General features: G+C 42.9%; 1 protein-coding gene across 1 annotated transcript in view; it reads left to right on the top strand.

The window, feature by feature from the left end:
* Positions 1–446: 446 nt before the first annotated feature.
* ACTR3 (actin related protein 3) overlaps positions 447–14,908 on the top strand; it is a 32,134-nt gene continuing 17,672 nt past the window's right edge. The window contains exon 1 of the mRNA XM_087731725.1: positions 447–652. Coding sequence (XP_087587851.1) covers positions 609–652 — 44 coding nt within the window. The 5' untranslated portion in view covers positions 447–608. The remainder of the gene's footprint in view (positions 653–14,908) is intronic.

Raw genomic sequence — 14,908 nt, 5'->3', positions numbered from 1 at the left:
CAGGCTTTCAGGGAGGCTGTGCTGCCCGGGGCTGCTGCCGTGGGGTATCCGGTCCCTTCCCCAGCGGGTGTTCCACTCGCCAGCCCAGCTGGCCTCTGGCCACGCCAACAAGCACCATGAGGAGGGTGGCCTCCTGCATTTGCCCTTCGGTGACGCTTTTTCTGGGGGGGGGCGCTTTCGGCCCCTCGTCGTGTTCAGCACCCGCCCCGCCTCACACCACACAACCCCTCGCCCCGTCTTCTCTCAGGTTTTCAGCATTAAAGCACTACTTCAGCCGGCCCCGTGGGCTCGCTTCCTCTGGGGAGGCCGGCGGCTGGGTACGAACCCCCCCTCCCGCTCCACTTCGCACCGCCTCGCAGGGGCGAGGCCGCGCAGACCGCCCGTCAGCGAGGGCTGGGGCCGCCGCGCCCGCCCTCGCCGCGGCGCGCAGGGAGGGGCGGGTCAGCCATCTTGGGCTCGCCGGGCCGTGCCTGCGAGCGAGCGGGCGGGGGAGGGAGGGAGGGAGGGAGCGCCCGCCTTGCGGAAGTGCCCTCACTCCGCGCCGCCGAGCCCCGCCGGAGCGCGCCCAGGGCTGCCCGCCGTCCCCAGCACCGCCGCTACCGAGGAGCATGGCAGGGCGGCTTCCGGCCTGTGTGGTGGACTGCGGCACGGGGTGAGACGCGGCCGGGGCGGCCGCTGACAGCTCGGGGCCGCCCGGGGCGGGGCCGGGCCGGGCGGGTTCCGCCGCTGCAGATGGCGGCGGGGGTCGCGCTGCCCGCGGCGGGGCCGGGCCGGGCGAGCCGCGCCCGAGGGGCCGCGGTGCCGGTAGTGGGAGGGCCGGGCCAGGCCGGGTTTAGGGGGAGCAGCCGGCTCCCTTCCCTTCCCTCTCCTCTCTCCGTCGGGCCCTTCGCGGCCGCCCGCCCGGCGGGGAGGGGTGTCCCGGCGCGGCCCCGCTCCGCCGCCGTCGCTCCGCGCCTCCGGCAGCCGGCTCGCACCGGCGCCGCGCCGGTCGCTCCCCCCGCTCGCCCTCGGGCCGCCCCGCCCCGCCGGCCGGGGCCGCTCGGAGCAGCCGCCTTCGGCTCCGCGGCCGGTGCCTGCCGTGCCGGGGTGCGGGGGACCCTGTGCGGCTGCCGGAGGCGGGGTGGCGAGCGGGGGGAGCGGTGCCGTGAAATGCCCTCGCCCGGGGGAGTCACCGCGCTGCCGGGTGCCGTCTGGGGGGCTCTTACGTGCTTATTTTTGTTAAATATGTGGATAATGTCATTTATTCTCTGTTACTTCTCTCTGTGGAAGAAAAAAACCCCTCCCCCTCCAGCGAGCAAGCGCAGAGGAACTTCCTTAGTTTTGTCAAAGCCTCTTCCTGCTTTCAGGCTTTTATACCTTATAAGGCAGTTTTCAGTGTCAAACCTGAACCAAATCCGCTTTAGAAACTCTTCTTTTTATTTAGCAGCTACCAGATGATGAAGAGAATGCGGTGCCAGCGATATATGGCATAAAAAGCGATTCGGGAGAAGGTCCTCGGGATTCAGACTCCCTTTTCTGCCGTGGCATGGCTCCTGGAGGCTTCGGGTCGGGGAGCAAGCCCGCAGAGGCGTCTGCAGGAGCCCAGCCTGGCAGGGTTACCTGGTGCCGCTCGCAGGCACGCACGCGGGAACTGGGAACCGCTCTGTGACCTCCCGTCTGCGGTGCGACGGTGAAGATGACATGTTTCACTTTAGGTGTTATGTGTTGGGCTTTTACTGGAAAGGAAAGTAGTATTTTCAAGACTCTTCAGCTAGCACTGATGGCATGCTGATTCTTTAACTTGTCTTTTTCTTTCACTTCTCATCCATCTTGCTAAAAATAGTCAAAGAAATTTCTCAGTGGCTGCACTGTAGGTACAAATATTTACAGTACTCTGAAAGGGCATGTTCTTTTGGAATCCAGGCACTTGTTTGTTGAAAGCACACGCTCATCCTCCCTTCAAGGGGATCTGTTTGGTGCAGCACACTAATAAATTGGTCTTTAAGAAGAGCAGGCATATATGTGTCTATAATGTATGCATGTTTAACAGTTGCATGAAGAAGTCATACCTGTAGTCAGAGCAAGACCTAAAACCTTGAATTTTGTGGGATGAAGGAAGGTTAGCACAGCGGGAATGAGAGTGAGCAGCTGACTGTAATGGAAGTATATGTGAGTTTAACACAATGTGTATGTGCACTGTTTGTCTTTCAAAACAAAAGATCTGTAATGTACTCTGCCGCATGCCACGAGAGGCTTTTTCCCATCTACATGTTTGTGCATTGCAGGTAGTCCCATGAAAGTCAGTCATGATGTCTCTATAGGTTTGCAAAATATCGGTTGCGACCACTGGAGTAGAGAGATTCACTTAGAGCTTTCAGTGATGCCAAGCAGCAACAACGTGCTAGCATATAGCTGCATAAGAAACGACTTTGTCTTTTTAATGTGAGAGGTATACCGAGGGACCTGAGTGTTAAAACAAATCTTCCTGGTGAAGATCTGTGTGTAAGTACTCCATTAATCAACTTTAGTGCATGGGGCATACTCTGTAGCGTTCTTGAATATGATGTTAACCAAGTCTCACTCCTGTTTTATTTATTTATTTCCCCCCAGTCTTCAAAGATCTCTCCAAGATACTGTTTTATTGTCCACCTGTTTTGTTGGTTTGTTTTTTTTTTTTTTTGATGCAGCCCAACCTATTCTGCTCTCCAGCCTTTTCCTTTCTGGTGCACTTCATCGTCCAAGGTTGTTCTTCCCTGAAGTTCTGGTTCAGGAAACTGGGAGCAAAGGTTTTTAGCGCTGGAGACGTTACAGAGTGTTGGGGTTGTTGGAATTGATTGATTTCAGTAGACAAAGGTATAAAGTGGTGAATTTACAAAGGAAAAATCTAATACTTGAGATAAATAAGGAGCAGGTAGGTAGTAGTGCAGTGGGATGTGGTAGCATAATCATGCTCAGCTGTTTTTTTAATTGGTGCAGCTCTGCCAGCCCTTCTCATTTTACGTGTGTAAGCGAGACACAAATTATGTCAGCCTTGTGCTCTGTGGACAGCAGTTGAGGTCTCACCTAGGGTACTGTCTTGTCTACCAAAATGAAAGAAAGCAGGCAAATTTAAAGATAGCCCCTGAAAACAGGAAAAGAAAGAGGTTTCGAAAATACAGCCAAAGCAGAAAGGTTGAAAGGAACTCCCTTGCTTAGAACACGCAAGGCTTTAAAAATGCACAAGTTTTTCAGTAAGTGGGTTTTTTTCAGAGGGAGGGGATGATAATTAATTTACAGTCCAAGGAGAATTTACCTTAATCAGCAAAAGGGCAGACGTAGGAGAGGTATTAAGGGTGTCTTCCTACATCTGTGGTGTGTAGCCACGGGTTCAGTTTGTTGATCTGAGTGATTTTTTTTTTGTGTGTGTGTGTTCATTTTTGCCAGCTAAGGTTGAGGGGAAAGACATGGATGAGAAAAGTGAAATATTTGTGTTTTTCAGCATCAGCCTGCACAGATTAGACAGATCTTAAGAATCCTGTTCCAAGCATAAAGAGACCAAAGCACAGAAGAGGTTGGGGAGATCATGTGATCCCCGTTGTTTGAGGTTTTGACAGGTTAGTCAAACTTTTTGGGGATCATCCAAGTACGTGTCAGACAGCTGGAGCTGGCAAATAGGTGAAGTCAGTGACATGGCAGTCAGATTATGGGTGCACCAAAAATTCTTCCAGTGTTACACTTGTTCTCTTGAAATTTGCATTCTTTGCTTAAGCAAACCTGATATCTAGAAAATAAGGTAACGGATACCTGGTAAGAGCAGGTAAATACTGTGAATGGGACTTCAGACTGGCATATCTAAGGATTACATGCATTTTAAAATACAAATACAAACCAAGAAAACTAACATGGAATTATTTCTATAAAGTATATGAACAACACATCAAAGAAAGAAAAAGGCTCTTACTCATTTTTTAATCTCAGTAGGCTGCAGTCTTTTGCTCTGTGCCTTTTTGGGTATTTGAATAGTTCTTGCTGCCTGTTCTACAGGGGAACGCAGCACAGCCTGCAAGTCATGATTAAAAGCTCTTCCTACGCCACTTCAGAATTTAGCTTGATTAGGTTGACAAGTAGATTTTAGCTGTGTCTTTCTGTGTGAATGCTTTTTTTTTTCCTTAGTATAAACTTGTATAACACTGAATTAGCTCATTTGGGATGGCAGATAATTGCAAGTGTTCAAATTAATGGCTCTTCAGCTGAGCTGAAGTAAGTGGCTGTGTAACCTACTGCAGTTCCAAAATGAGAACTTAATTTTAGCAGTGAAAATGATTTAAAGAAAAGTATTTGTATCTTCTGTATCTAAACTTCCCCTTTTCTATAGGCTTGTGTGTAGTTCTTCTGTGACTGTCAGGTGGATCCCTCACCAGTCAGTACTTGAGTGTTGTAGGTGACCAACTTCTCTAACGTTCCCCAGAGCCTTTTGTCGGTAGGGTCAGTACGTTGGTTAGCCTTCAGTAAATTGGTTACTGATTGTGTGGGGGGAAAAAAATTCTCTCACATCTTGCTTTCTTGTATCTCCTCTCATATGCCAAGCCAGGCCCCTTTTTCACTTCCCTTACACAGGTTACAAAAATCGATGTGTGTGGTTTTTTCTCTTCCTTCTTTCCTGAATACTATGGGAGAATGAAAGGTTTCAGAGTTGAGAAAGCCCCGCTGTTTGTGGTAGGAGTGCGAGAGTCCCTTGAAACCTCCCGGCAGTCTGGGTTCCCTCTAAGCTGAGCGCCTGGAAAATTGAGGCTGCTCAGGATTTCCAAGCTTTCTTGACATGAAGTTGCAAGCTGCTCTTTGGAATGAGTCACATCTCTGAGAGTTTCTTGGCTGTTCAGTGTCTATAACAAGTTTTGCTGTAAATGAAGGAAGGATAAACTTGGGCACGTGAAACCTCAGAGAAGCCAAAATCCTGGCCAGCGCTCGGGTGGTATGCGCAGTGGAGCGAGCTTTGCATCGGGGGACTTCTCTACAAATCCTGCTTCTCTAGTTAGTCTTTATGCACGCCTGTATAGCTTCATGCTCTTAAGTAGAGCGAAGTTGTTATGGGTTGAGCATCCTCTGGTGTGAGAAGTTATGAGAGGATTATGTCGTTCTGTGTCTCTTCTGGGTTTTGACCTGGTATTGTAAATGAATACAAGATCCATGAAAAGCTAATAAACTTCAACAGACAGCAAAGATATGCGAGATGAGAAATCCAGTGCTATAGAAACAAGGTAAGGGGAAGTGACAGCCTATATTTTGTTTGCTCTGCAACTTTTTTAGTGTCTTATACTATACCTCGAAATGATTTTTCTTTCCTACCAATCCAGACATGGGTTATTTCCGCAGATTTTCAAATCATTACTTCTATTTAGTATAAATATTTCAGCACTGTGTATTGGTATCTTGTCATGACCTTTCATGGGTTCCAGACTTCATGAAAATGTTCTCTTTTGGGATGAATTTTCTGTTGTGTCATCCCAGAAGTGATTTTTCAGTATGGAAAGCATGAACAAAATAATTCCTTAATGGAATATGGAAAAAATACTCTTTCAGGATTTTAAGAGTATCTGTGGCTTGCCAGTAGCTGAAGTGTTTAGGGAACGAAGGGGAAATGCTTCGTCCTTAACATGGAAAAAGGAGTTGTGCTAGATGGAGAGTTGTGGTTTAATATACATATATTTTTAATAATTGCAAATAGGTTCTGAAGACCCATGATGACCTGTGGTGTCTCTTAAGTGGTTCTGATACATCACAATCTATGTTGTAACACTAAATGCACAGAGCATACAATATAATTAGGAATAATAGGAATTCAGTTAGGAATATATATATTCCTATACATACACATAGATATTTTGGAATTGCATTATAGGAATCAGTTCATATATTATGGAAGTGTGTGTCAGAAGCCATCCAAGATGCACGGCACCTTCCAGTCTTTCTGTTTCTGCTTTTCTTTACCAGCGTCCCACTTACGCTTTTTATATATATATTTATATATAATATAATTTTTTATATATATTTTATATATATATAAATATTTATTTATATATATGTATATTAAGGAGGGGTGGAGAGGCAGCATTTCTGAGTAGAGGACAAACCTACTTGCACCCATGGGTTGAATCTGTAAAGTTGATGATAAATGAGGCACCTTCTATGTACAGCGGAGCTCCCGCTCGTGCATGCGGGGGAAGCTTGCACAGTCACTGAGACCAGAGTACGGCTCTGGTTGTGAGGAGAGGTTTGAGGGAGGGTAGGGTTGTGGGCGTGCATGGGTGGGACAGGGCAGGTTCCCTTCTTGTTTCTCAGTCGTTGTTTAGTACCTGGCTTGAACATTCTGCCCAGAAGGTATGTTGATTGCATGAGTCTGATGGACGGTTACTTGTCTAAATTAGTTGAAAATACAGCTTCTTAGGAGTTCAGAAATACTGTACAAGTTCCTGCGTAGTAGTCCGTCCTCTGTATTATTTTATAGGCATGTATAAGAAACTTCGCAGTTGGTCTTTTAGTTCATGCAATTTAAAAGTTTCAACATAACGTTTCAACATTGAGTTTCATCATTGCAGACTTTCTTTGGGAAATGCAAAAAGGCTTTGAGAATTTCAGACAAACTTCTTTTATTTTTTTAACTTTAATTTTGGACAAACATTCTTTGTTTAAAGACTTTAAGGAAAAAACGCTAAATTCAAAGGTAAAATGACTAAGATCATGTTTCAGCTTATCTCCAATGAAATTCACAAGTTCTTTTCTGCTCTGCATGGGAAAAGGAATCTCTGTTGCTTTAATTTTTAATTTTGGTTTGTTTATTCATTGAACTAAAATATATTTAGATGTACCAATCTAACAAAAATCATCCTTGGGTAGACGGTTAAAAATACCAATTTGATTGCAGACTTGGTAGTGTCCATAGCAGGATTATTTTAACCATCAAAATGAGGCATCTGGCCTTTCCAACTGTGCTTTTTTTTTTTTTTTTAAATCAGTTTTCAAGGAGGATTATGTCCAAAATTGAAAAAGTCATCATTTCATTCACTGGCTTAATGTAGGGTATAACATAATTCAATTTTTTTTTTTGTTCTGATCATGAGTTTGCGTTTTTAAGACTAGACATGGAAAATCTCTAGATGCTTCCCCCCCCCCCCCCCCCCCCACCCCGGGATTTTCCTTTTTCTCTTTATTATTCTCTTGTGGTCATTGCAAGTGTTTGCAGCTGTGCACAGGATGTGTTTTGGCATGCTCAGTCTGTAGAAAGCAAGATGAAGACAGGAGGTTGTCTGTTGATACTTTTTCATTGTACCCTGCTATCAATGAATGAATCCAAATCTTAATTCTTTAGTTGATGCAGTATCTCTTATCTGTTTTTTCACTATAAGCATTTTATTTGTCATGACTTGCCTTAGATTTATCATGCTGTTTATCATCTGCAAGAGCTTTCACAATATGACTGCTTGCATATTTGCAGTCAGACTTCAAAATCTGTGATCTTATTAAATGAGACCTGCTTTTTATATAAAGCGAATTTCAGTGGTATGTTTTTGTCCACAGCTTAGTGGGGCATTTTTTTCTACAAGACAACTGTTTCTAATTGGAAGCTGTCTTTTATTAGAAGCATGGTGTAACATGATAAATATGTAAACTGGCGTTTTAATGCAAGCCTGTTCTTGATGGAAAACATTTGGTTACCTACTGAAATGCTGAAGTGGTAGGCAGTGTACTGGGCAGATTGGAAGCGTGCTGAGCGTCTCCTGCCGTGCTTGCTGGGTGCGCCTGCTCTCCTCTCCACGCTCTATTTGGTTTCATCTTACCCTCTGCTCAGATTGGTGTGATTGGGGCGATAGCCTAGTAGCTATTGGTTCAAAGCTGGAGCTCTCAAGTGCTGAAATTGTGCAAATAGTAAGCACAAATGCTCAACTTTTTTTAATGTGGAATAACTTTACAATTTTAGCCACTGTATTGCATTTGTTTGGAAAAACTTCTAAGTTAAGTCAGTTTGTATCAGCTATGGCTCTTTCTGCATCATATGACTCAGGTTTTGCCTATTTAATTTCTTCCAAGTGCAAGATTTTATTTACTTGAAAATTATGTATTTGTTGATTCAGTTGATCCCTCCTTGTTTTATCTGTTGAAAAATATGTATAGTTAATCTATTCTCTTGGGTTTTTTTCTTCCTGATAAATGTCTGTGCAACGTGCAGCTTATTTTGGGCAAATGGTGTAGAAAGTTGCCACATTATTCTCCCCCATCATAATAAGTAATTTATACTATTAAGTAATTAGTCATGCAGACTTCCAGACTTTTGGGGCATTCTTTCCTTGTTATTTGGAAATACCATGTGGAATAGTCAGGCTGTGGAAAATGCTCAGAAAACTTGCATGAAAATTAAATATAAATTTATTTTAAAAACTCCTAGCAGTATAGGTTAGTACTGTGTGGGTGTGGCGTAACACAGAGGCACTGTTAAGACTCTTGTTAAAATGAATTAGCCTAGAAGTCTCAAAGCAAGCAGTAAGTAAAAAGAGAGCATTTTGCTTTTGCCAACACAAACTACTTTCATTATACAAAGATAATATCCAAAGCTGCTTACTCTTCTTACTTTGAGGAAAATGTAGTCAAAGGACAGCTAATTTTATTTTCTATGTTAAAGTACATGTCAGCATTAAATATGTGAAATGGATTTTACAGATATAAATAAGATTGACTGGGATTACAAATTTAGATGGTAATATCAGAATGCCTGAATTGGATTTTTTTTTTTTTTTTTAGTCTTAAGCACTTAAATATGGGCTGGTTTTCAAGTACACTTTTCATGCATCTTATCTTCCTGTTTGCTCTTAGCTTGACTCTTGAAAAGTTCTCTTCTCCTATCAATGCTGTTGTTTGTTGGGGGGGGGTGGGGGTGGGGTTGGGTTTTGTTCTGTTTTTTATTTTTTCGTTTTGATGCAAGTAACAATAGAGCAAATTTGAAAGTAGTTTCTCTTCTGCTCCATCCAAATGTTAGTAAAACTAGAAGCTGCACGATGTGGTAGCTTCCTGTTGTACAGACTGGTGTAAAAACCACCGCCTGGAGACTCCCGTTACAATGTGCGTGAGTCTGTTCTGGATGCTGTGCAGCACAGGCTGCTATTGCCTCCCTGTTCCTCTTAGTCACGCACCTGGAGGGTTCTGGTCTGGCTATTTTGGCCATGACTTTGCGGTTTTTTCACTACTCATTTTCGCTAGATTTTACTAGCAAGCATTACAGTCATGTCTGTGCTTCGAGTTGTAGATGTAGCTGCTGATAAAAAGCAGCCCTGGATAAATATTCTAGGCACAAATATAGATACTTTTAAAGGTAAGTTAACCTTTTTTTAGATTTTTTTTTCTTTCCTATTTGGGAAATAAATGTTTGTTAGAAGCATTTCTCTTTCAAGCTGCTTTTGCGCTCGCTTTTTAAATTGCACACCACTTCAATCTGCTTATGGTTTATTTTACTGTGACAGTTACAGTATGTGGTGAAGCAGTATTTGTTGTCAAGGTGAAAGTTCTTGTTAGTGTGGACTGATGTTTTTTGGGGGAAACATCGTAAGAAAATAGCTTCAGATACACAGTAATGCAGTTAATTCCAAGGCCAAGGTTGCAGACTGCCAGGTTTGTAACATCTCTGGTGTCTAGGGGTCCCATATGTCTTTGAAATCCCTTTTAGCATCCCTTGATGTCTTATCTACAGCTTAACGAGATTCTTCATCTGAGAGCACTTCTAATCTTGTGTGTTTTTTCCATTTATAGAGCTAATTCTTTGGCTTTTGCTATTGATTACTTAAAACATTTTTGATCAACAAGTGCTTTAAAACTTGACAGAAGCAGTTGCTATTTAAAAATGCAAACTAAAAGGTAATATATATATGTTAGCTAAAAGATATAAAAATATGAAAGGCATAACTTGTTTCAAAGTCTTTTGCTATCTTGTGTTTTATCAAGGACATTTGAAAAGAGATCGTAAACTAACTTATTAATACAAGTCCCATTTTCCTAATATAATCAGTTCCTTCAGGGACTTCTGATCTGCTGCTGCTTAACCAATTTGCACCTGATGGGAGCTGGGACCTTTTTTAAAGGGGCAGGATGGCTTTCCTCTTTCACCATCATTTTCTCATTATTTCACTTTACAGGGATTTGAAAAGTAAATACTTTCTAGGCTTTTCAGTCTCATCTGGTGTACAGGAAGGATGATAGAAGAAAAGCAACAAATTAAAACGAAGGCTTGTTCAGGCTTTTCTGTAACATGAGGTGCTGTGTGTGAAGACTAAGGGCTCATCCATGTTTCAGAGATTTTCCAGTTCTTTTTAAAGCAGTTTTGTTATCTGAAGACATCAGACAGTAAAAACACTGTATCTATCTTACAAATTCTGTCTACGTAGAATTTATCCAGTTAAAACAGGAAAGGATATTAAGCCCTTTTTGATGAAGTCTTTGATGGACAGACCATCTGTAAGGAGCTGGGGATTGCAGAGCAGAATCCCCTTCCATTCTGTTTAAAAACCTGGAGTTTTTGCTGTTTGATTTATTTCATGCCCTTTTGAATATATTATGTGCATGTGTCCTCCCTAGAATCTCCCCACTTACTGAGCTTTTCTGTAGTGCCTTCTACAAGTTGCTCACTTAATTACAATTTTCCTAGAGTTAAGGTAACTTAGCCAGCAATTAATTTTGCTGCTGTATGCACACCTGCAACAAAGAATTTACATGCTTCAGTGAACTTGAGTTGAATCTGCGCTATCTTGCATGCTTTCACACAGTGGCCTGCTGTGAAACTATGGAATTGTAAAATAACCTTTCTTGGGTTTGTATCTCTTACCTTGAGCCATTCATAATAATGTTATTTACTTAATAGTAATTTAAAGATCTAAGTAATGCTCAAAATTTCGTAAATTGAAATGTTAAAAGAAAGTACTCCTTTGTACAATCATTTTAACTGTTTCTCTGTAAAATTTGTTATGCAATAAGTGTCAAGCTATCTATGATGAAGGAGATCTGCATAAGCAAAGTTTATTTTAGCAAACAGATTCACATGCAAATATTATAATGGTCCTTGCTAGTGTTCAAGTAGTGTATATAGAAAATTTACTGCTGTGGTATCTGGAGAGAAGTGAGGTCATGAAATTGGATTTAAATGGCGAGATGGTTTGCAGACCATACTAATGAAGGCAATCCATGTGCAAAGGGAGTGGACTTCATAAGATTCCTCACTGTTCCTTGTTTCACATAACTGAGGCCTCTGTTTTTGGAGTGTCTCTTTGCTCTTGGTTGATCCAAAGAAATGCCCCCCTGCAGCCTTTTTCTCAGTTAAGTTCTTTGGGTTAGACCCATGAAGGAGCTTCAGAAAGCTGTGGAGTGAAATCCAGGTTGGTGCGTTCGGCTGCTCAGCACAGGATTTGCAGACACTAGCTTGTAAGTGGGAATTGTCTAAGCAGGACAACAGAAATGCCATGGTGCATTGAAAGTTTCCAGGTTGTGGGCATCTGACTTCAAACTGTAGGAAAACAGTGTAATCAAATTAATGATTCCCAGGCCTGAAACTCCTGGGCTCTGGTATCAGTACTGCATTCAGAAATTAGCAGGGATTACTTCTTTTAAACCACTCATCTGTTATTATTTCTTTTAAGTGGCCAGTAAGCTGTTGTGTGCAGCTGTTAATGTGTGGTGATAATTTTTGACTCCCATTGGCACAATATCACTTGGAAAACTCGAAATTTCTTCCAGGAAGAAGTACATAGCATGTCTATAAGGTGTCCATATCTATGCCTGTATGGTCATGGAATAAAATAATGAAGCAGTCTTTGGAGTAGGGATCAAAACTCTAATCGTACCTCTTCTAAGATGTGTGTTCTGGGTACTGGGCAATCATCTTGCTTTCTGTCTTTGGCCCTCATTTCTTGCAGCCTTTTCCACGTGGTTTCAGGAAAGAAATGCAAAGCGCTCTTGCCTTAGGGAGTTTATAAGCAAATGGCAAGAGGCTTTTATGGGAAATGGGAGATGGGCTCTGAACCCATTCGGATGGAAGAGGATAGTGAGTACAGATCTCCTGCTGCCTGGCAAGTGTGGCACCTTGCAAAAAGGCAGCATCGGCTTACTTTTAAGCATAAATGCAGTTTAACTTTGTGTAAAGGCTAATCCCATCACTGAATGTCAGACTTGCTTGGAGCATGATCCGTTGGACAGATTCTGCACAGGACTTTGCAGAAGTGGGTTTAGTTAGAGAAACCTTTCTGACTTTGGTGTGGTATACACCAAAGCAGAATTTTAGGACTTACACACACAAGCTAACACGTATGCTCTATAGGTTACTGTACTTGGGAAGCCCATTGCATCTGCAAGGTATGATACAAGGCAACGCGTGTGTTGCATTTTGAGTGAGAGCTTGCACAGAAGGATTGCTGTGGCTCAGATGGTGGACAGTAATTCAGAACCATCATGAAGAGACAGCAATCTGATGAATAAAAATAACAAAAAAAGCCCTCCGGGGGGAAAAAAAAATCCTTCTATCTGTATTTGTTTTTCTAACTTTAGGCAGCTTGAAGGTAATCCAGAAAGGGACCATTTTGATTTCAGCCTAGTCTTGACTTTCCAGAGAGTTTCAGGTTTGTTACTCCTGTTCCCATTACTCCTCCTTCCCCACAGAAAAGTGTGTGGGGTTTTTTTTGTTTGTTTTTAAAGTTTCATTGCATCTTTCCAGAGGGGCCAGCGTTGGAGGTACATCTTATTCCTGTTCGTGTGTGCACTTAAAAAAAAGTGTCCTATGCATGAAATTGCTTTTAGTCCGGGTCATTAGGAGTAGCTGAGGGGTAGGCTGTACCCTGGATTTGCTCTACAGAAGTTGAAGATCAGGTGACATTTGTCCTCTAGTGCTCTTCTCTGCTTGTGCTTGGCTAACTTGTGTCTTTGCATGGAGCTGTCAGCAAAATGACAAGGATACAACTTGTTTTGGGTCACCCCATTTCTCAGAGCAGCTAAACAAATGCATTGCCCATGGAGCAGTTGTCCCCCTATTCCTCATTCTTTTGTTAAAATTGTAGTTGTGCTAGAAGTAGGGTATATAACTTGGGAGGATATATACAGAATGACATTAATTGTGGGCAGGAAAGAAGCAGAGCAAAGGTGCATGGTCACGGCTTGAGGTTTGCAGACGGAGGTTCTGCTAATGACATTCTCGTTAGAAGTTCTTACCCTAAGTGCTGTTTCCTTTTGGCTTTAAAATTGTCTGCATGACTAATATGTAAGTAACCTTCAAGTGACATTGCTTTCATGTCATAGCCTCAGAAACATTATTCTAGGTGAGAGAGCACATATAAGAAATCCCATTAGTGCTGTTGAGAACATTGTGGAGAGCCTTTTGGCTGTCCTTCCAGAGATCTCTTGGGCAGATCAGTGCAGAGCTACTTTGCAATTTCAGGGTGTGAGTTTGAGGTGGATGTGACTCTAGAGATATTTCTCTGCTGATAGTAGAGGTGTGGATTAGTAGCGTTGAGTTGAAGGAACCTTCATTAGTTGCTACCCCCACCCCATCTGTGGTATGAATGTCCCCTACAAAAAAAAAATCATGTTTTGTTTGTCACATCATTACATTTGCATAGGCCAGAGGATGGCGTGTGAGACCTCATTGCCTGTTGGAGAAGACATTGCAGGGAAGTCATTAGGGAATATCAGCACCGTATATATGTATATTGATAGATAGTATGAGGGGGTGTATGTATATGGTTCTCTATATACCTACGCTCACATATGTATTGAGACTTTTGAATACTTTGTAGCTTGTTCTCTCAGGTAAATCTGAAGGTCATGATTATCCAAGGAAGTTTTTTTGCCATGTTTGGTTTTTTGTTTCTTTTTTTTTCTCCTTAAATGAGCTAATAGGCCTACAGAAACCCTTCAGGTAGCTGAATGCGGAGAAATAAAGGAAAACCTCTGAATGATCAAGGTTGAATTCAGGTTTTCACCTTTGGATTTTGTAAATCTGTTCTGTGCTACAGATTTCAATAGAAATCTGCTTGTACTTTTGTACTCATCTGTACAGTGCCTTGCTCTCTTACTGCTGAGTGCCCCAAATTCAGTATGGGAAAGCTGAGTTCATGTCTCATTAAATGACATGTGCCTGCCTGTCTGTCTCCGTGGAAGTCCCTCCTGCCACTCTTCAGTGCTGTGTAGCAAGCAAGACAAGCTGTGATTTAGTGGACAACTGTGATCCAGTATTGTTAATTGCCTTATGATATCTTTAATATCATGATTTTTTTCTGCAGTGGCAGTGATTGCTGCTCTGAAGACAGGGTGTGCCTCGTTCCCCTGTGAATCATACATTAGTCAGACACACTTTGCCCTGTATGAACTGCTTGTGGAAGCTGTATACTTGTGAGTCTAGCTTGCCCATGGTATCCCTTTTTTCATGTGACTTAAATATTTTACTTCAAGTGACCAGTGGTAGAATAGATCTGATCAGTCTGAATAAAGCCGCATCTTTGCAAAAGTTAATTTAAAAGAAGCCCTGCTGTTATTAGAGTGTGCATTTGGAGAACTAGGATTTTTATTCACTTTTATTCATTTTTTAACTTAGTTTTTTTGTCTCGCCTATCACATTTTTAAACTGCATTTTAACTTGAGAGTATCTATCTATACATTTAGCTATGAAAATCAGGCTTACTGTTTATGATGTGTATTACCGTAGTCCCTGGCAGCCCTAGCTACCGCCCAGAGCCCCATAGTACCGGCCACCGTATGAATCCGGCAGAAGGCAGCAGGCTGGCTGGGCCTGCAGGCATGGAGCTGGAGGGGCAGGTCTGAGGCATAACAGCAGGGCCCTTCCCCGACCCACGGGCAAGCGGCGGTGGCCTTCCCGGTACGGAGAGAGGGAGAGTGCGGCAAGGGAGTCTCGGTGAACTAGAGGTGTGAA

The sequence above is a fragment of the Nipponia nippon genome, unplaced genomic scaffold (assembly GCF_047370975.1).
Source record: "Nipponia nippon isolate SJK-2023a ecotype South Korea unplaced genomic scaffold, ASM4737097v1 scaffold_5, whole genome shotgun sequence".
In the NCBI taxonomy this organism is placed as follows: Eukaryota; Metazoa; Chordata; class Aves; order Pelecaniformes; family Threskiornithidae; genus Nipponia; species Nipponia nippon.
The sequence above is the reverse complement of the archived record's forward strand: the minus strand, read 5'-3'. Positions and strand labels throughout refer to the sequence as shown.